Here is a 20,670-nt window from a genome sequence, read left to right on the forward strand (position 1 = left end):
CTAAGGTATGAATGGCTACTGGACCACATTAAAAAGCTTCAGTGCCAAAAGTTAGAATCTTGCAGCACAGTTAACACCGAGTGATCCAAGCCTACCTCATCGTCCACTCTTGGCTTCTCGAAGTAGTTGTGTCTGGACTTTTTCTCCTCATCCCTTTCTCTCTCCCTTTCTCGTTCCCGTTCTCTCTCCCTTTCTCTTTCCCTCTCCCGTTCCCGCTCACGTTCTCTCTCCTTCTCACGGTACTTTTCACGCTCCTTTTCGCGAACAACCTTTGCAGTTGTTGGGACATAGTCACCAATGTCATCAAAGATGCTGGAAGTAAATGTTAAAAGGTAAACATGCACGAACTCACAATGCTGTGTAAAAAGTGAAGTAAATTTCTCTTTAAAAAAATTGCTACAATGTTATACATCATTATGCAAAATGTCCTGCCATAATGTGGGTCAGAGAGTGGGGGAAAAGAGATGGTTCAGCACTCAGAAGCTGTGGACAGAGAGGAGGTAGAGGGGATGGGAGGCGAGGAGCAAAGAGTGTGTGAGTGAGGAAACAAATCTTGGTTTGAGAGGGCTGCACTCCCTCAGCACTAGGAGGGTGTGCCTCGATTGTCTCGAGATAGTCTCTGGAGTAGAACTTGAACACTGCCTTCTAACTCAGAAGCGAGTGCATTCCTCATAGAACATCAGGATTGATGTTTGGCATGGTTGCCCACAATAGAGTAGAAATGGTTCAGTTAGCTTTGGCCAGAATTGTTAAAATTCTGTATTCTGGACTACAAGCATTTCCGTTCCAACTAGCTCCAACACATCGTTCTCCTAATTATTCATGAGCAATTTCCTGCCTGTCTGTATATCACACTGAAGTGCTGTCAGTATTGGATGCTCCCCAGTTACAGCTACTTGCACCATTAGTAAACCGTGGATGTAATACATTTACTTGACTGTCATTCTTCTCCTTGACTTCTCATAGGATTTATCTATTATTCTGATCTCCATGCATCCTCTGAACTTTACCCTGAGTCGAAAATCTTTTACAACCCCCTCAGTTTTTTAAAGAAAGAGCAAGTGTTGCAAATAAAAAACTCATATTTGAAGGGTTAATTCCAACAGTTGTAGAGACAGTACTGGGTGGGCTGGAGCACACAAACCAGACAGAAGTGAAATTATTATTTGGTCAGCGGCGCTGCCTTTCCAGACATACTGAACTGAGGCACTGCCCAAAGATCCCTTGCTGACATTCAAAGGGGAACAGGGAAGTTCCCCTGGTGTTCTTGGCTCCTGTTCTTCCTTTTGCCAACACCAATGAAACAGATGATACGGTCAGTCGTTGAATTGCTCTTTTTGTTTGCTCCTTTCCTGCATAACTGTGACTGCAATTCCAAATTAAGTTATCGTATCCGTCTTGACTCAGCAGAAAGCATTCTCACCATAGTGTCAGTAGATTGAGAGTTTTAGTCCCAATCCAGAGAATAAAGGTCAGAATTTAAGCTGATGCTCATAATGCAATAACTGAGGGAGTTGTTGCACTCTCAGGGTTGCTGCATTTCAGATGAGACTGACAAGGCTCCGTCATTCTGCTCAGGTGGACATAAAAAAAATCCATTTTGAAGAAGACAGAGAAATAGAGTTAATGTTTGAGCTCATCTGACTCTTCTTCAGAACTCTGAAAAAGTCCTACAGGCTCGAAACATGCTGTAAGAAGTCTCACAACACCAGGTTAAAGTCCACTAGGTTTATCTGAAATCATGAGCTTTTGGAGTGCTGCTCCTTCATCAGGTGACTCGTGATTCCAGATAAACCTATTGGACTTAAACCTGGTATTGAGAGACTTCTTGCTTTGCCCATCCCAGTCCAACACTGACATCTCCACATCATGGCTACTTTTGACTCTACAGGTGGTGTCAGACTTCTTGAGTTTCTCCAGCATTTTCGTTTTTTATTTCAGATTTCCAGCTTTTATTTGAGAGTTCTGTCTAGAGTCCTAATCAATACTTATCCCTCATTCAACGTCACAAAGCAAATTGTTTGGTCATTATCACACTGCCTTTTGTGGGAACATTGTGTGTGCAAGTTAGCTGTTGTGTTTCCTCCAGTAAACAGTATACTTTGAAGTCACTTCATTGACTAAAGCACATTGGACAATCTAAGGTTGTGAAGGGTGCTATAGAAATGCACATCTTTTATTTCTTGATGTGGTTTTAAAGTACTTTGGGTATCCTAAGGATATGAGAAAGATTATAAAACTGATTTTTTCCTTCATGTGGCAGTGTTCGGTAATACAGTCACACTAGTCTTGTTGCAGGCTTGTGCTCACAAACATACTATTTTTAACATACACTGATCACCTTGTTGAACTAATGACAATATGTGCTACTTGCAGTCAGTCACTGGGAACTTTTAACATATCTGTCCTTCAGCCCATAAAGATCTCTCCTTCACCAACTCCCCACCCCACAACAAAAATAAAAAGGTACCTTATATCAGCCTCTGGTGGTCTCTTTTCATCACCCCCCAATTTGCCTGAGAAAAGAAAGAAAGATGAAAATTAAATCAATGACGACTCCCTGTCACGACTTCTGGAAATATTTTCCCCTTTGCATTTATAAAACAAGAGGTTCAGATGGCACTGATCTGGGGTGAGATGTGCTATTAAGCTACATGGTTAGGTATATGATCCAAGTCTCTACACTGCTGAACTGGTCAATACACCATGTGCGCTTATACCTTCCTGCAGCAGCTGAATATTAATCATTCACTGCTGTTATAGGGTTTCAGTAAATTGTAATGGTGTGCGACTGTGTGAATATTTTGAACCATTCTTCGTGTACTGTGAATAACACATAGCGATAGAATTTTGTTTCTTGTTCAAATAGATGTGGCCCATGTCTGCAGCATGCATTTTAAACTAAAATCACAATGGTGAAGGACTGCTTGCTGCCTGTTCATTTCTGATTATATTTTGAGCTAAACTAGGAAGCGTAGGGGAAGTCACAAGTCTCATAACCAAGGTGTGAAGAAAAAAATTACTGTTCCTTTTTTAAAAACAGAACCTGGAGGTCACAGTCTGAAGATTCAGGGTAGACCATTTAGGACAGAGATGAGGAGACATTTCTTCAACCAAGAAGTGGTGAGCCTGTGGAATTCATTACCACAGGAAATGGTTGATGCCAAAACATTGAATGTACTCAAAAGGTGGCTGGATATAGCACTTGGGGTGAATGGGATCAAAGTTTATGGGGAGAAAGCAGGATTAGGCTATCGAATTGGATGATCAGCCATGACTGAGATAAATGGCAGAGCAAGCTCAAAGGGCCAAATGGCCACCTCCTCCTACTCCTAGCCCCAAAAGCTAGTGGCGTTTGCTACAAATAAACCTGTTGGATTTTAACCTGGTGTTGTGAGACTTCTTTCTATGTAAAAACAACTAATTTAAATGCTTTATATTTATAAGGCGAGTTAAAATAAAATCTATACTATAGGGTTAAGCTCAAAGCCTCATTAGCAAGATGAACCGATCTTAAAAATGAAATCTTGTGGATGAATCTAGAACTGAGGGGCACATTTTCGAACAAGGAGCCTCCCATTTAAGGTGAAAATGAGGAGGAATTTCTCCTTTTCAAGGATTGTTCGTTTTTGGAATTTATAAATCAAGGCTGAGTTAGGTAGATTTTTGATTGATAAGGGAAGGCAAGGGTTATGACAGGAGTTAAGGCCACAATCAAATTAGCCACGATCTTAGTGAATAGCAAAGCAGGCTCGAACGTGACTGTTCCTTCCTATTTATTATGCTTTTTAAAAATTAAGTCAATGAAAACATAGTTCAGGCTGCATTCTCAGTTTAGCGAAGGTGTCTGAATTTCCAACAGCCACTTAGAGTTAAGCTTTATAATGAATGCGAGGCGAGTTTTAAAACAGGAGCTACAGAAACTGATTAAAAACATACAATCATTCAACACAGGAGACCACTGGGCCCTTCATACCTGGGCTACTTGTTTGAAACAGCAGTCATATGCAGCCTGCCACTCTCACTTTTTGTCTGAAACCCTACAATTCATCGAGCAACTGTCCAACTCCCTTTAAAATTATTTATTAAATTAGCTTCAGCCACCTTTTCAGGTGAAGTATTCCAGATCCTAACAGATCCCAGTGGAAAGATTCCTTTTCATCTCAATCTTTTGCCAAGGTTTTTAAATCTATGACCCCTGGTTACTGATGGAATAAAGCTTTGACATCTTTCCTGAAATGCAGTGCTCAGAAAGGTTGAGGTTTTCAAAGCCTACCAGCAACATCTTGCTTTTTGCGTTACCTTTATCCTTCTTTTTCAGCTTCTTGTTCCGAGTACCCTGGCGCAGGTAGGACAGGATCTGAGTCAGTTTATTGATTACAATGTCATTCGTGGTCAAGGTTGTCTGCGCCTGGGAAGGAAGCACAGATTGATCGTGACAAGGTAACATAAATTTCGCCAATGGTACAAAGTAACTAAAACCAACATAATGCACAATCCCATGGGGCTCAAAACCTCCTGCAGCAGGGCATCTCGCAGACTGTATCTTTAAATGTTTCCCTGAACCATGCAGCTCAAATATAGTCTGCACTATAACTTGCTGGAAATGCAGCGCCGAAAATGGCCTTTCAGGACCTGAGCTCTTAGTGAACGATAGCATAAACAACGATGGATGCAGCAGCAGATGGACCTGGGTGCATGTTTGCATAAATAATTGAAGGTGGCAGGACAGGTGGAGAGAGATACATACTGTATCCTGGGCTTTATTAATATGGATCTAGAGTAAAGAACAAGGAGATTATGTTGAACTCATACACGTTGCTGGCTGAGTATTACATCCAGTGCTTGAACATGTCACCTCAGCTAGGGTACTCCACCCAGTTCTGGGTGCCACATTTTAGGTAGGCATTAAGACAGGAGTATCAAAATGATTCATGAGACTAGTTCCAGGGATGTGGAACTTCAGTTATGATGATAGGTTTGAGAATTTAGGCCTGCTTTCCTTGGTGATAAGAAGGCAGAGAGGAGATTTGATGTAATCAAAATCATGAGGCATCTGACCAGTGCAGATAAGGCAAAATTGTTCCCAGTTGCGAAAGCATCAAGAACAAGATGGCACAGATTTGAAATAATTCATAAAAAAGATAGGAGGATTAGGATTTCACATAGCCAATGTTTCGGGTCTGGAATGCACCGCTTGAGATTGTGGTGGAGGCAAGTTCAATTGAAGCATTCAAACAGGAATTAGACTGTTATCTGGAAAGGAGGAATGTTCAGGGTTTTGGGAAGATAGCAGTGAAATGGAATTAGATGAGTTGTTTATTCAAAGAGCAGAGGCAGACATGATGAGCTAAACGGCCCGTCCTGCATTGTAATAATTCTGTGAATATATCTGCATCAGTTCCATCCTGTCTCTGTTGTTTATATTTTCATAACTGGGTCTCTGGATTTCACATCAGCCAACAGGGGACAAAGAGCCAGATGTAAACCCAATAGCATGATTCAGACACATCGCTCTCCCAAAACCGAGCATTAAAGGGAAACTCCCCAAGGTTTTGAGGCTCCTTTAAAGCACGCCCAGACAAAGGAAAGTTGCCTATTGTACAGCTAATCTTCACCTCCATGGTGGGACAGTCAGCTTTGCTCCTGATTAGAGTTGTAGGTACATCGGTGTCTGCATACTCATCATCCAGATCCACAACATATGCCATGCGCCCTGGCAGAAACAGCTCGTTACGCTCTTGGGGTTTAATTTTAAATAGGATACGGTATGCGTTACGCCCTGGAAAGGAACAGAAGATCAAGGCTGAGTTGTTAGATCAATACTAAACCATACTGAATTCCTAACATGATTAAAACATTGCCTTTATTCGTCTTAATGTTGAGACAATGGCATCTGTCCACAACGAACACAGAGCGATTGGGATGGGGTCATTACTGAACATAACCAGCATAGGGAACATCGTGAGTTTGTTGTGGATAGATGTGTTCATAAGTTCACAAAATATAAGAGCAGAATTAGGCCATTCACCCACTGAATCTGCTGTGCCATTCAATCATGGCTGATATGATTCTCATCCCCATTTTCCTGCCCTCTCCCTAAAACCCTTCAACCCATTATCAATTAAAAATCTGTCTAAATCCTCCTTAAATTTACTCACTGTCCCAGACGGTTATTGAGGAACCAGCCTGGGTTTCCAATTGTAACACTCATGGTGACTGATTAAAAAGAATGGATTGTTATTAGGAAAAGGAGGAGGCTGTTCAGCGTTGAGCCAGTTCCATCATTTAATTAGATCAAGGCCAAACTCTCTCTTAATCCCATCTACCCCTTAGTTCCATACTCCTTAATACCTTTGCCAAACAAAAATCTAACAAACAAGGCTTTGACATTTTTATCAACTTCACCCAGCCTCAAAGGCTTTGTGGTGGAGACAGTGTTCCAGATTTCCACTACCCCGTGTAAAGAAATGCTTCCTGACATCTCCCTTGAACACTCATTTTAAGGTTATGCTCCGTCGACACTGCCACCTGAGAAAACAAATTCTATCCACGCTTATCTAATCATCTTAAAACACTCAAATCGGAGTTTCACCCTCTCAATTCAAAGCCTTGACTCTATGTGAGTGGAATAATTTAACTCTTTTTGTCTCATTTAATATTGTTGGCAATACAACTAGTGAGCCAAGGCTGCATTCTGCAAAGTGAGCCATGGAGTACACAGCTTAATGATCTGGCTAGTAGACTGGATACGACACAGGATCATTTATGAAATGATCAGGAGCACTAATAACCCAATTGCCAAGACATCCAAAGCTATCGCTGCTTACCTAAACGTGTCTTAAATTCAATTTTGTTTTCTGGGTCTTCATCTTTTCTGAAAAATAAGTTTAAAAAATTGGCGATTAACATCCTTAGTGAAAGCTCTTGGTGATGATTCCCAGAAAGGAACATTTCAAATTAAAAAGCAAAGATAAAACTAGCTCCAACTGAATGGTCTTATTAAAAACATTCAAATGCTATCCAGCTCTCTCTACAGTTTGATCACACTCACGTCGACAGATTGGGTCAAACTAAATTTATGAAACTAAAACTTATATGTAGCACTGAGTGATTAGTGTAGACAATTCCTGATGTGTAGTATCACAGGAACAGTGAGAAGCTATTTAGCTGCTTGAGCTTGTTTCACCATTCACTCATATCATGTTAAATCTGTGTATTAATTTCATTAAACCACCTTGGTTCCACATCAACAATCTCAATTTTGAAATTTTCAGTTGACCCACTGAGATAATTCCACATTTCCATTGCTCTTTGTGTGAAGAAGTGCTTTCTGACATCATCCCTGAACGGTCTAGCTCCAAATTTTAATGTTATGCCCCTTATTCTAGACTCCCCCCTACTAAAAGAAAATGGTTTCTCTCTACCTACCTACCTATCTAATGAAATAATCCAGTTTATCAGTAAACTTAGTTTACCCCTTACTCAAAATTCGAAGGAATACAAGTGGATGCAACTTATCTCTTGTAACTTAATGCTTTAACTCAACCTTTCCCCTCAATGTACTGTTTTTTTTAAAGAAGTTTATTAATTAGTCACAAGTAAGGCATACATTAACATTACAATTAAGCTACTGTGAAATTCCCCTACTTGCCACACTCTGGCGCCTGTTCGGGTCAATCCACCTAACCAGCACGTCTTTCAGGCTATAGGAGGAAACTGGAGCACCCGAAGGAAACCCACGCAGACACGGGGAGAACATGCAAACTCCACACAGACGGTGACCCGAGCTGGGAATTGAAGCCAGGTCCCTGGTGCTGTGAGACAACAGTGCTAACCACTGTGCTGTGTAATTTTAACAGATTCTTTAAACTGTCAATGAGCATCAAGCAGCTTTCAGTTTGGTTAAACGCAAATCCATTTTTTAAAAAAGTAAACAAAATTACAGGGTGCAGGATCAGACTGACACATTGAATTTCTCCTCTCCAGTTAGCTATTGGAAGTGTTGATTGGCATGAAACATTGACATGTTGTTCACATGTTCCCTTGTGGATACTTGGTACAAAACAGTTTCCATTTTGTGCTTATCCTTAGTTTCAAATCAACTGCTATCTTTTTAAGGCTTTAATCACCTCGATTGTTTTCTTGCTGTTAAAATACAGAGAAGATTTTACAAGTCCACCACTGAAGTTCTGGAATTCTGCCACTCCTTATTCGTTTAAAAATCACCTATTTTAAAAGTTACATAGACGATTCTTGACTCTCATTTGAAATAATGCTGAAGTTGCGATAATCTGTCTTCCGTGACTACCATTTTTTCAATTAAAGGCTTTAGAAACACCAGATCAATGTTACACACTGCTGCTCATGGTTTCCTTGACAAACAGTGACATGAAGTGGTCATGAGTTCCATTAATCAATTCTGACTTTAACCACTTGTGTTTCTCCCCCAGTTTATATTTAATTGATTGAATCTGCTTATTAAAGCAACTATGTTGCTCTCAAATAACCTTTCTTGTTTCCGGCAGTCGATAGTATATCCCTCATGTTCGTCTACCTTTTTTACCTCCAACATGAGCCTTTCTGTTGGGATGGTAAGATGAAGTTTAATACCAAATTCATCAGTTCTAATGTCTTCCATCGCTGTCAATACTTGTATTGGACAATGGAAATTGAAGGAGGAAACGGAATGGACTGAGGTCAGCATGGACTCAACAGGCCAAACGATTTCCTGTGTCATACTGACTTTGCCCTCTTGCAAATTTTATCTTGCTCAAAATATTCTCAATACACGAACAAAGTTTGCACAGCCAAAGTCAATTAAATGCAGTTCTGGATTTTCCTTTCATAAGACGTAGGAGCAGAGGTAAGCCATTTGGCCCATCGAGTGTGCTGTGCCATTCAATGAGATTATGACTGATCAGAAATGATAATCCTCAACTCCACTTAACCTCCTTATCCCCATAACTGTCAATTCTTTTATGGCTTATAAATCTGTCTATCTCAGCCTTGAACATACTTAATGCCCCAGCCTCTACACCTTCTTTAGTAAAGGAACTCTACAGATTCACTACCCTCAGAAGAAATTCCTCCTCACCTCCACCTTAAATGGGCAACCTTTACTGAGATTATGCCCTCTGGTCCTCGACTCTCCAACAAGGGGAAACCACCTCATGTGACCTACCCTGTCAAGCCCCCTGAGAATCCTACATGTCTCAGTACAATTACTCTCATTCCATTAAACGCCAATGAGGACAGACCCAACCTACTCAACTTTTCCTCATAAGAAAATCTCTCACACCCAGGACCAACCCAGTGAACCTTCCCTGGATGGCCTCCAATGCCAGTATCACTTTCCTTAGAATGAGGACAACAAAGATTTATGAAGTAGTGTGATATCAGACTTCAACGTCCAATTCTTCCTTTTCAACACTGTAATTTCAAATCACTTACTTCACTTCTTTCTGCACTTTCTCAATCATATCTTCTTCTTCTCTCTCTTTGCTGGTGATTTCTGCACGGACCTATTAAAAACATTGGGTGGAATTAGTTAGCCCGGCTTGAAACGTTTCCCAATTTGATCACTAAAAACATGCAAGAGCCAGATGCACCAAAGGGTGGAAATGTCAGCGAACAGATTCATTAACTCTTACACTCCCAGCAGCTGAAGAAACCTAGCTCTGTCAAAATGAAGGCTCCCTCTCCCAATTAAAAAGATAGTGAGATACCGGGGGGTTATTCCCGTGGTATACAAACATCCTGATGGTCAGGATTGCCAATATCTGGTGCTGGAAGAGTCTTCCAGCACTGGATGGGTGACAGAATGAAGACTCAGATGACAAAGAATGAAGAAAATTACAGCACAGGAACAGGCCCTTTGGCCCTCCAAGACTGCACCAACCATCCTGCCCGACTTAACTAAAACCGCCTTCCCTTCTGGGGACCATATCCCTCTATCCCCATCTCATTCACGTACTTGTCAAGACATCCCTTAAAAGTCACTACCATGTCTGCTTCCACTACATCCCCCGGCAACAAGTTCCAGGCACCCACTACTCTCTGTGTAGAAAAGTCTGCCTCATATCTCTGTTAAACATTGCCCCTCGCACCTTAAGCCTGCGCCCCTTAGTAATTGATTCTTCCACCCTGGGAAAAAGCTTCTGACTATCCATTCTGTCCATGCCTCTTATAGACTTAATCTTGTAGGCTTCTATCAGGTCTCCCCTCAACCTCCGTTGCTCCAGTGAGAACAAACCAAGTTTCTCCAACCTCTCCTCATAGCTAATGCCCTCCACACCAGGCAACATCCTGGTAAATCTTTTCTGTACCCTCTCCAAAGCCTCCACATCCTTCTGGTAGTGTGGCGACCAGAATTGAACACTATATTCCAAGTGTGGCCTAACTAAGGTTCTATAAAACTGCAACATGACTTGCTGATTTTTAAACTCTACCCCGGCCAACGAAGGCAAGCATGTGGTATGCCTTCTTGACTACCTTCTCCACATGCATTGCTACTTTCAGTGACCTGTGTACCTGTATACCCAGGTCCGGGTATCAATACTCTTAAGGGTTCTGCCATTTACTGTATATTTCCTATCTGTATTAAACGTTACAAAATGCATTACCTCACATTTGTCCGAATTGAACTCCATCTGCCATCTCTTTGCCCAAGTCTCCAACCGATCTATATCCTGCTGTATCCTCGAATGGTCCTCATCACTATCTGCAAATCCACCAACCTTCGTGTTGTCCGCAAACTTACTAATCAATCCAGTTACATTTCCTTCAAATCATTTATGTATATTACAAACAGCAAATGTTCCAGCACTGATCCCTGAGGAACACCACTTGTCACAGCCCTCCATTCAGAAACACACCCTTCCACTGCTACCCTCTGTCTTCTTTGACTGAGCCAGTTTTGTATCCACCTTGCCAGTTCACTTCTGATCCCATGCGACTTCACCTTCTGCACCAGTCTGCCATGAGGGACCTTGTCAAAGGCCTGACTGAAGTCCATGTAGATAACATCCACCACCCTACTCTCATCAATCATCTTCATCACTTCCTCAAAAAACTCAATCAAGCTTGAGAGACATGACCTCTCCTTCACAAAACCATGTTGCCGCTCACTAATGACCATGAGAAACAAGGTTGAGAACTCATCCCTAGTAAAATTCTCCTTCATTTCCTTTCCCAGGTTTACTCTAACCAAAAGTTGGATCTCATGACAGTTCACAGCAACAGAAAGGTTTGCATCTATTGAGCATCTTTTGTCACCTCAGAATGTCTCAACACACCTGGCAGCCAACAAATTACTTTTGCGCCATAGCCACTGTTGTAATTAAGGGAAAAGCAATAGTCAATTTGCAAGTCCCCACAAACATCCACATTCAGACAATCAAATTTTTTTTCTGGATACTGGTTGAGGGAGAAATACTAGGGCCAGGACAATGGGAGGAACACTCCTACTGTTTTCTGTGATGGAGTCTTTTATGTTCACCTGAGGGCCTCAGTTTAATTCATCCACATCCTCAGGGCAGAACCTCTGATAGGACAACACACCCTCAGTACTGCATGGAAGATTATATACTTAAGACTCTATAGTGGAATTCTCAACCTTCTGACCGAGGCATAGCGGACACTTAAAGAACAAGAGATGCAAATAGTTTCCCTTTCCAGTGCAGCTGATGGAAGAACTGCATCTGATACGTCAGCCATACCCAGAAGGTATGTGAACACAGTTCCTTTCCCTGGGCTTTAGCTGGTATTTCTCTCTCCAAGTGGAAGGGTGCTAACCTTTTGCAGCAGGGCGAAGTCCAATCCTTTCACCAAGTGAGTGTGCTCCATGTCACCACCCAAGAACTTGGACTCCTGAATCAGTTGGCGTCGCTTCTCAGCAGCAGATTTATCGCTGTGTCAGAAAGAAAGGAGAAAAAAAAATGAACTGATGTCTTTCAGAACTTAAAAAGGGCATAATCTTTGTTCAATGTGTTTATAAATGCAAAAAATAATTATCTTACAGATATGCATACCTTTAAAAAGAAAATAATAATTTTATAATTGCCACTGTAATATTCAAAGTTGGGTCCAGAATGTCCCAGAAAGACTGAGAGTGAACAATTTTAAACCACCTTAGGTGTAAACAAACTTTCACCGGCCCCTTTTCCACACATCTAGGAAGCTTTGCCATCCACTTGGGCTATAGATGTTCTCAGCCATCAGCGGTCACTGTCACGGTGGAGATGTCGGGGTTGGACTGGGGTGGGCACAGTCAGAGATCTCACAACACCAGGTTAAAGTGCAACAGGTTTATTTGGAATCACGAGCTTTTGGAGCACTGCTCCTTCATCAGGTGATGAAACACTGCCTTTGTTCCACAAAAATCACAAAAGCTTGTGATTCTAAATAAACCTATTGAACTTTAATCTGGTGTTCTTATTCTGCTCACTTTAAACAAGAAACAGCTGTACCGTGAGGGACCTTATCAAAGGCCTTACTGAAGTCCATGTAGAAAACATCCACTGCCCTACCCTCATCAATCATCTTCATCACTTCCTCAAAAAACTTGATCAAGCTTGTGAGACATGACCTCCCTTAAAGCAGGTTTGTGCAAAAGTGATTTAACTCCTAGGATTTCTAGAGAACAGCAATGCTCCTCAGTAGAATGACCGTTTGCCCAATTATTACAAGTTCCATTCTGACTTGCAGCTTTATTCAAACCAGCCAGTAACAACCACACCATTTCCAATGAGAAATCAAAAGGGCCTGGACACACAAGAGGCAACTAAACACTAACAAGGTGATTTTTACACATGATTGTCCTTGCATTTAGTGCATCTTGATGGGATGGGGAATTAGTTGTATGAGCACAGCCATTTCTGCTGATGTGTCACACAATTGAAGACTCTGAAACTGACATTAGTTCAAATGGAAATCTGTTGTCACTTTCTGGTTGATATAAAACCTATATTAAGTGGCAAAGACCAATGTACGCTGTAAAATGTCTTCTTATTCACAGCCAGTTTTATTCAAGGCACAGTACCTTTACATTATTTTTACACATCATTTAGCACAGTAAAATATCTGCACATGGTGCTTTTCAGGTTGCTACATGGATATGTAGGTGAGCAATTCAGCAGGAAGATTGCTGAGGATTATGTCAGTGCTTTGACAGAGTTAATGGAATCAGTAATGTTTCTATACTTACGCCTCAGCAGTTGGCCCCACTGCTCTGTAGTTTGCTGTTGTGCTGATAAGCTCGGTTTCTTCATAATCTTTGTTCACACCATCTCGTCGCTCCCTTGCTCGATCACGGTATTTCTCTGCTAGCTCACGCTCCCGTTCCAACTCCTGCTGTCGTAGCTTTGCGTAATAGCTGGAAGTGAATCAGACGAAATGTCTTACACACAGAGACTTCCATCTCTTTGACCATGGCCCAAATTGAGCTCAGCACTCTGGAGTGAAAGTATTTCCCCCATCTGCTAGCTACAAGAGTACTAAACCAAGTGCGTTCGTACAGCATCCACCTAGTTTCAAGTCAGGGTGATGGGTAGCTTGGAGGTGAACTTTAAAGTATTGGTGCTCCCATGCACTGTTGCTCTTACATTTCTATATGGTAGCGGTCGTGGCTTTGAAAAGTGATGTTGATGCAGCCTTGTATATTTGACACACAGAACAGCTTATGTATTTTACACACAGCTGCCATTATGTACCGGTGTTGGGGAGAGTGAAAAGTTAAGGTAGTGATTGGGGTGCCAATGAATCAGACAGCTTTGCCCTGAATGGTGGCTAGTTGTTGGAGCTGCATCATTCCAAGCAAGTGGAGAGTATTCCATCACACTCCTGACTTGTGCCTTGTAGATGATGGGCAGGCTTTTGGGGATCAGGACGTGAGTTATGCGCTGCTTGAGGGGAGACACTGGCATAATGGTAATGCCATTGGACTAGTCATCCAGAGGCCCAGAAAAATGCTGTTGGGATATTGGATTCAAATCCCACCAGAGCAGCTGCCGGAATTTAAACACAATAAATAAATCTAGAGTTGAAAAGCTAGTCTCAGTAATGTGACCATGAAGCCATCATTGATTGCCATAAAAATCCACCTGATTTGGTAATGTCCTTTAAGGAAAGAAATCTGCCATCCTTACCCAGTCAGGCCTAAATGTGACCCCAACCTCACAGAAAAGTGGCCAACTCTTAACTGCCTACGAAACGGCCTAGCAAGCCACTCAATTCAAGAACAAGTAGGGATGGACACAAATACTGGCCTTGCATTTGCTTGTGACCCCCACTTCCCATAAAAAAAATTCTCAGTCTGTGGCCTACTTTATTTAAATTGCTGATCTGGTCCAGTTCAGGTACTGTCCAATGGTAACTCGCAAGATGTTCATACTGGGAGATTCAGTGATGGTAACATTTCCCTCAATATTTCTGTCTGCTTCCAAGGTCAAAGATTGACATTTCCTAACCACTGCCCTCCTGATCTATATCCATAGAACCATAGAACACCACAGCACAGAAACAGGCCTTTTGGCCCTTCTTGGCTGTGCCAAACCATTTTTCTGCTAAGTCCCACTGATCCCACACTTGGACCATATCCCTCTCATCTATGTACCTGTCCAAGATTTTCTTAAATGTTAAAAGTGAGCCTGCATTTACCACTTCACCTGGCAGCTCATTCCACACTCCCACCACTCTGTGTGAAAACCTCCCCCCCCCAATTATTCCCTTTAAACTTTTCCCCCTTCACCCTCAACCCACGTCCTCTAGTTTTTTTTCTCCGCTAGCCTCAGTGGAAAAAGCCTGCTTGCATTCACTCTATCTATACACATCATAATTTTATAATCCTCTATCAAAGCTCCCCTCATTCTTCTACGCTCCAGGGAATAAAGTCCTAATCTATTCAACCTTTCAATATCCCCATTCACGTTCCCCTAATCTAGCTGGTGCCCTGCACTCTAGACCTTTGACTTTTTACCTATGTTGCTCACTGCAGGGAGTGGGTGGGAAATCACCATCAGCGTAGTGTGTAGATGTGAATCTTTCCAAATAACTTCTCACACTCTATGGGAATTTCTTGACCATACACAACTGTGAGGGGGAGGGAGAAAGCTCAGCGTATTCCATCAAGCATACCTTTTCTTTTTCCTCCTGCGAGCAGCTGGATCGTCCTCCTCATTGTATTCTCTTGGCATCCTGTAGCAAGATATTAACCAAGTTAGATCACAAACGTGTAGCATATGTTCACCTTATCCATCAGATTGATTAAACATCAATGGGAAACGGTCAAAGTAAGATCCCAGATCACGTTATAATAGAATTCACAGGGCCACTTGTCCCAACTGGTCTTTTCTGATACTTATTCTCCACAACAGCTTCTTCTCTCCTCTCTTTATCTAACTCTATCAACATGTCCTTCTGTTCCTATTCACCACAATCATTTGCTGTGGTACAGAAGTTCCCATTCTGAGTAAAGAGGTTTCTCCTGAATTCCTTTTGTTAATTAATTTAGAAGTGGCTGTATTTCTCGATTGCTATCTAGTGCATGCTGATGTCTGGAGTCTTGTACACACCTCATGGGCCTGCCTGTGGTAGAACCTTCCCAGGCAGCTGACCTTAAGTGAAGTGGAGACTATGACTGAAGTTGCAATTTAATGAGAGTCCATGGTACTGCTCTCTAGGTTTGTCTGTGACGAAACCCTGTATTTTTAATGCTAGCTACTGCTAATATCTGGATGATTCTGGGTGGATAAGTTTGACAAATTATGGTTAACACTAAAAACTCCCACATCATCTTCAAGACTTGAATCCCTTACTCACAACACTGAAGCAGAAGGACCTCACGGATTGCAGACATCGTGTTGCTTGCATCCAGATTTCCAAGATGCTCTCCAGGAATACCAAGTGGAGAAGCTGAAGGGTTTCTACACTTCACAGAATCTCTACAGTGTAGAAGGTGGCCATTTGGCCCATTGTGTCTGCACTGAGCACAATCCCACCTAGGCCCTAACCCCACATACTTCCCCTGCTCATCCCCTGACAACAGGGTCAATTTATCCTGGCCAATCAACCTAACTCGCACATCTTTGGACCATGGGAGAAAATGAGGGGGTGATGGGGTGAAAAGGGGAAGGGTCTGTACTGCTGACCCCTTTTGCTGGACTCCTTCCTTCCCTCCCTCCCCAGAAAGGGGTGGAAATTCCTCACAATCGGTATTCCCTTCACAGCAGCCTGTCAGATTGGGCAGCAGGACGGGATGAGGACGATTATTACCTCCTATGGAGAGCTTCAACCCAGGCTTCATGTGAATCCAATCCCAGTGTTCAAACTGGCGCTTTACTCAGCCAGAATCTCCACCTATTTACTAATCCAGTCCTTCAGATCTAGCCCATCCCTCACAAGGACGGGATTAAAAACCTACAGGACTAATAATTGCACATTTTGCTGCAAGTTAATCATAAATGAACAACTATTACTTTGAATCCCCAAGTTAAACCCAAACGCAAGTTTCTTCACCCCTTCACTGTTCCATTGTACTCACTCATGTTGGCGGGTTTTCGAAGGTGGCGCTGAAGATGGCGTTGACCTTGGGGTCATCAACAACTTTCGGAAGTCCTCATTGGTTAGCTTCGATCTATGAACGGCAACATTACAATTTAAATAACAGTATAACAACATTCTGCCGTGTAGGTGACATCCCGTAGTTAGATCAACCATACCACCCTATACAAACAGGTACATACGCTTAGCTAATCCCACCCTCTAGCTCTCAGTCCCTGGCGCTGTGAGGCAGCAGTGCTAACTACTGTGCCACTGTGCTGTGTAATATTAACAGATGCTTTAAAAAAAATTAGGAGCCGGTTCCATATTTCAACCAAATATTAATCAGTTCCTTCTTTCTGTTACATATACTATGTATACTGAAATCCATCCATTAGCTTCTGGGATATATTGTTTATAGTCAAACAGACCAACACCTTCAGAGGTAGAGGTAATAATTCGCAAATGAACTAGAGGGGAGATAAGGATTTTTTAAATGATGATTTGGAAGGCATTGCCTTTAAGGCAGATTCAATAATAACTGAGAAAAGTAGCTGAATGGGAAAATAAACCTGAAGGAGTGTGGGTCAATTAGGCAGTTCTTTCAGAGAATTGGTGCTGACACACTGTTAAATTACTGAGCTCTTTGTCCAGCTGTGGCTAATACTCACTGATTCAGAGATCGAGTATCTTCTATCTCATGCGAATCTGGAGCCAGAGGATTCGAAAACGGTTCACCTGTGGAAAGAAATCAGGTAGGGTTTTTTTTAAGAACAATCCTTTCTATTTCTGCTTATGGAGGACTAGGTCTAAACCCATGCTGGAGGAGCAAGTTTCGGCATGGGGGGACTGTCACAGACAGATGGTTAAAAACATCCTTTCCGATATATGAACATTTACAGCAGAGAAGGTGGGGACAGGGCTTTCCAATCTAATCTCACCCTCTAGCTCTCGGTCTGTAGTCTTTTGTACGTAATGGTTCCTTGAGTGCATCGTGATGAGGGTTTCTGCTGCTACTACCCTTTCCCGACAGTAAATTCAAAACTCTTGCCACGCGCTGGATGAAAACATTACTCAATTCCCCTCGAATCCTCTGCCAATATTTTAAATTGATGTTCCCTAGTTATTAACTCAGGGAAATGGTCTTTGGAATCTACTTGGTTCAGGCCACTCAATTCTATATAACCAATTCAATCTCTCTTCAGTTTCTACTTTCCAAGAGAAACAAACTCAGTCCAATCTTGCTTCATGGATAAAATCCTCCATTCCTGGCAATATCCTCCTAATTGCCATCTGTACTCTGTCAGGTACAATCACATCCTTCCTATAATGCAGCAGCAGAACTGTATGATGTGCTTCACTTCTCCTTATAGTCCTTATACACTGATGACTGTGTGGCCAAATTCCTCTCCAATTCGATTTTCAAGTATGCTGATGACACCACTGTAGTAGGTCGCATCTCAAACAATGATGAGACAGAGTACAGAATGAGATAGAGAATCTGGTGAACTGGTGCGGCAACAATAATCTCTCCCTCAATGTCAACAAAATGAAGGAGATTGTCATCGACTTCAGGAAGCGTAAAGAACATTCCCCTATCTACATCGATGGGGACGAAGTAGAAAGGGTCAAGAGCTTCAAGTTTTTAGGTGTCCAGATCACCAATAATCTGTCGTGGTCCCCCCATGCCGACACTATATTTAAGAAAAACCACCAACACCTCTACTGTCTCAGAAGACTAAATACGTTCGACATGTCAGCCATGACTTCACTAACTTTTACAGATGCACCATAGAAAGCATTCTTTCTGTTTGTATCACAGCTTGGTACGGCTCCTGCTCTGCCCATGACTGCAAGGAACTACAAAAGGTTGTGAATGTAGCCCAATCCATCACGCAACCAGTCTCCCATCCATTGACTTTGTCTATACTTCCCGCTGCCTTGGCAAAGCAGCCAGCATAATTAAGGACCCTACACATCCCAGACATTCTCTCTTTCACCTTCTTCCTTCAGGACAAAGATACAAAAGTCTGAGGTCATGTACCAACTGACTCAAGAATAGGTTCTTCCCTGCTGCTGTCAGACTTTTGAATGGACTTAGCTTGCATTAAGTTGATCTTTCTCTACACCCTAGCTATGACTGTAACACTACATTCTGCACCCTCTCGTTTCCTTTTCCATGAATGATATGCTTTGTCAGTGTAATGCACAAGAAATAATACTTTTCATTGTAATGTTAACACATGTGACAATAATAAATCAAAATCAAATTTCTTTAGATCGTTATCTCCACTTGAAGGCAGATGGTACCTCACTTTAAAGTTTCATCTGAAAATTAGCACTTCCAAAAGTGAGGTGCCCCCTTTGTACTGGCCCTCTGACAGTGCAACACTTTATCAGTATGACCCTCTGACAGTGTTTTGATTTATTATTTGTCACATGAAATAGGATACAGTGAAAAGTATTGTTTCTTGCGCACTGTATAGACCAAGCATACCATTCATAAAGTACACAGTGGAGAAGAAAGGAGAGGAGAGAATACAGTGATGCAAGTACAGGTAGGGCAAAGTGAAAGTTCAGCTTAATATACAGGAAGACCATTCAAAAGTCCAATGGCAGCAGTGAAGAAGTTGTTCTTGATTAGATGGTACACGATATCAGACTTATGTATTTTTTCCCAACGGAAGAAGGTGAAAGAGAGTACGCCTGGGGTGCGTGGGGTTCTTAATTATGCTGGCTGCTTTGCCGAAGCGGTGGGAAGTGTAGATGGAGTCAATGGATGGGAGGCTAGTTTGAGAGATGGACTGAGCTTCGTTCACGACTCTTTGTAATTTGTTGTGGTCTTGGTTAGAGCAGGAGTCACATCAGGCTGTGATACATGCAGAAAGGATGTGTCCTATTATGCATCTGTAAAGGTTGGAAAGTTTTGTAGCTGACATGCCAAATTTACTTCGTCTCCTGAGAAAGTAGAGGAGTTGGTGGGCTTTCTTAACTGTAGCACCAGCGGTCAGAGACCAGGACAGATTGTTGGATTTCTGAACACCTTGAAATTTGAAGCTCTTGACATTCTCCACTTCACCCCCGTTGATGTAAATGCATTATTTCCTGCATTACGCTTCCTGAAGTCGATGGTTAGCTTCTTCATCTTACTGACAGTGAGGGAGAGATTATTGTCGTTGCACCAGTTCACCAGATTCTCTACTGCTTTCCTGTAGTACTCCCTCAGCACCGACCCACTGGCAGTGCCGCACTCCCTCAGCACCGACCCACTGGCAGTGCCGCACTCCCTCAGCACCGACCCACTGGCAGTGCCGCACTCCCTCAGCACCGACCCACTGGCAGTGCCGCACTCCCTCAGCACCGACCCACTGGCAGTGCCGCACTCCCTCAGCACCGACCCACTGGCAGTGCCGCACTCCCTCAGCACCGACCCACTGGCAGTGCCGCACTCCCTCAGCACCGACCCACTGGCAGTGCCGCACTCCCTCAGCACCGACCCACTGGCAGTGCCGCACTCCCTCAGCACCGACCCACTGGCAGTGCCGCACTCCCTCAGCACCGACCCACTGGCAGTGCCGCACTCCCTCAGCACCGACCCACTGGCAGTGCCGCACTCCCTCAGCACCGACCCACTGGCAGTGCCGCACTCCCTCAGCACCGACCCACTGGCAGTGCCACACTCCCTCAGTCGGGCTGTCAATCTGGATTTATTTTGTGCCTCTGCTGTGGGGCCGATGATCTTCCCCGAGAGTAGGGAGAGGGTTTCTATACTGAGCAGGAAGGGGAGATGAATTGGCGCCGGCAGCAGCCGCTGATCCCGGGCCTAATGGAGGAGACCGCGGCCACTGTCCAAATCCCAGGCCCAGGCCCAGGCCTCAGGCTTTCCGAACCGCTACACCCAGCGGGAAGCCGAGCCCTGCGCCGCTAGTCACTTACTGTCTCTCTCCGGCATCTTGGACACGGTGCCGACCCCCTCACTCACAACAGAATTATACTTTGTCTATCCCGAGAAAAGGATCACCAAACAAGACAAACTGCAGAACTCCTCCCAACTCTGTAACTATCCCACAATCCCCAGCGAGTCCTCCGTGTCGAATCCAAACATCCCAGCGAGCCCTCCCAACTCCGAAC

General features: G+C 43.0%; 1 protein-coding gene across 1 annotated transcript in view; it reads right to left on the reverse strand.

Annotated features, from left to right (window-relative positions):
* Positions 1 to 20,646, reverse strand: part of ik (IK cytokine) — a 42,600-nt gene extending 21,954 nt beyond the window's left edge. The window contains exons 1-12 of the mRNA XM_080201246.1: positions 20,476 to 20,646; positions 17,211 to 17,277; positions 16,541 to 16,633; positions 15,136 to 15,195; positions 13,208 to 13,375; positions 11,797 to 11,911; positions 9,454 to 9,524; positions 6,831 to 6,877; positions 5,619 to 5,782; positions 4,303 to 4,411; positions 2,471 to 2,516; positions 96 to 312 (exon numbers count right to left, since the gene is read on the reverse strand). Coding sequence (XP_080057372.1) covers positions 96 to 312; positions 2,471 to 2,516; positions 4,303 to 4,411; positions 5,619 to 5,782; positions 6,831 to 6,877; positions 9,454 to 9,524; positions 11,797 to 11,911; positions 13,208 to 13,375; positions 15,136 to 15,195; positions 16,541 to 16,633; positions 17,211 to 17,277; positions 20,476 to 20,491 — 1,173 coding nt within the window. The 5' untranslated portion in view covers positions 20,492 to 20,646. The remainder of the gene's footprint in view (positions 1 to 95; positions 313 to 2,470; positions 2,517 to 4,302; positions 4,412 to 5,618; positions 5,783 to 6,830; positions 6,878 to 9,453; positions 9,525 to 11,796; positions 11,912 to 13,207; positions 13,376 to 15,135; positions 15,196 to 16,540; positions 16,634 to 17,210; positions 17,278 to 20,475) is intronic.
* Between the last annotated feature and the right edge of the window lie 24 nt (positions 20,647 to 20,670).

Source organism: Carcharhinus amblyrhynchos, chromosome 13 (assembly GCF_965287045.1).
Source record: "Carcharhinus amblyrhynchos chromosome 13, sCarAmb.v2.hapA, whole genome shotgun sequence".
In the NCBI taxonomy this organism is placed as follows: Eukaryota; Metazoa; Chordata; class Chondrichthyes; order Carcharhiniformes; family Carcharhinidae; genus Carcharhinus; species Carcharhinus amblyrhynchos.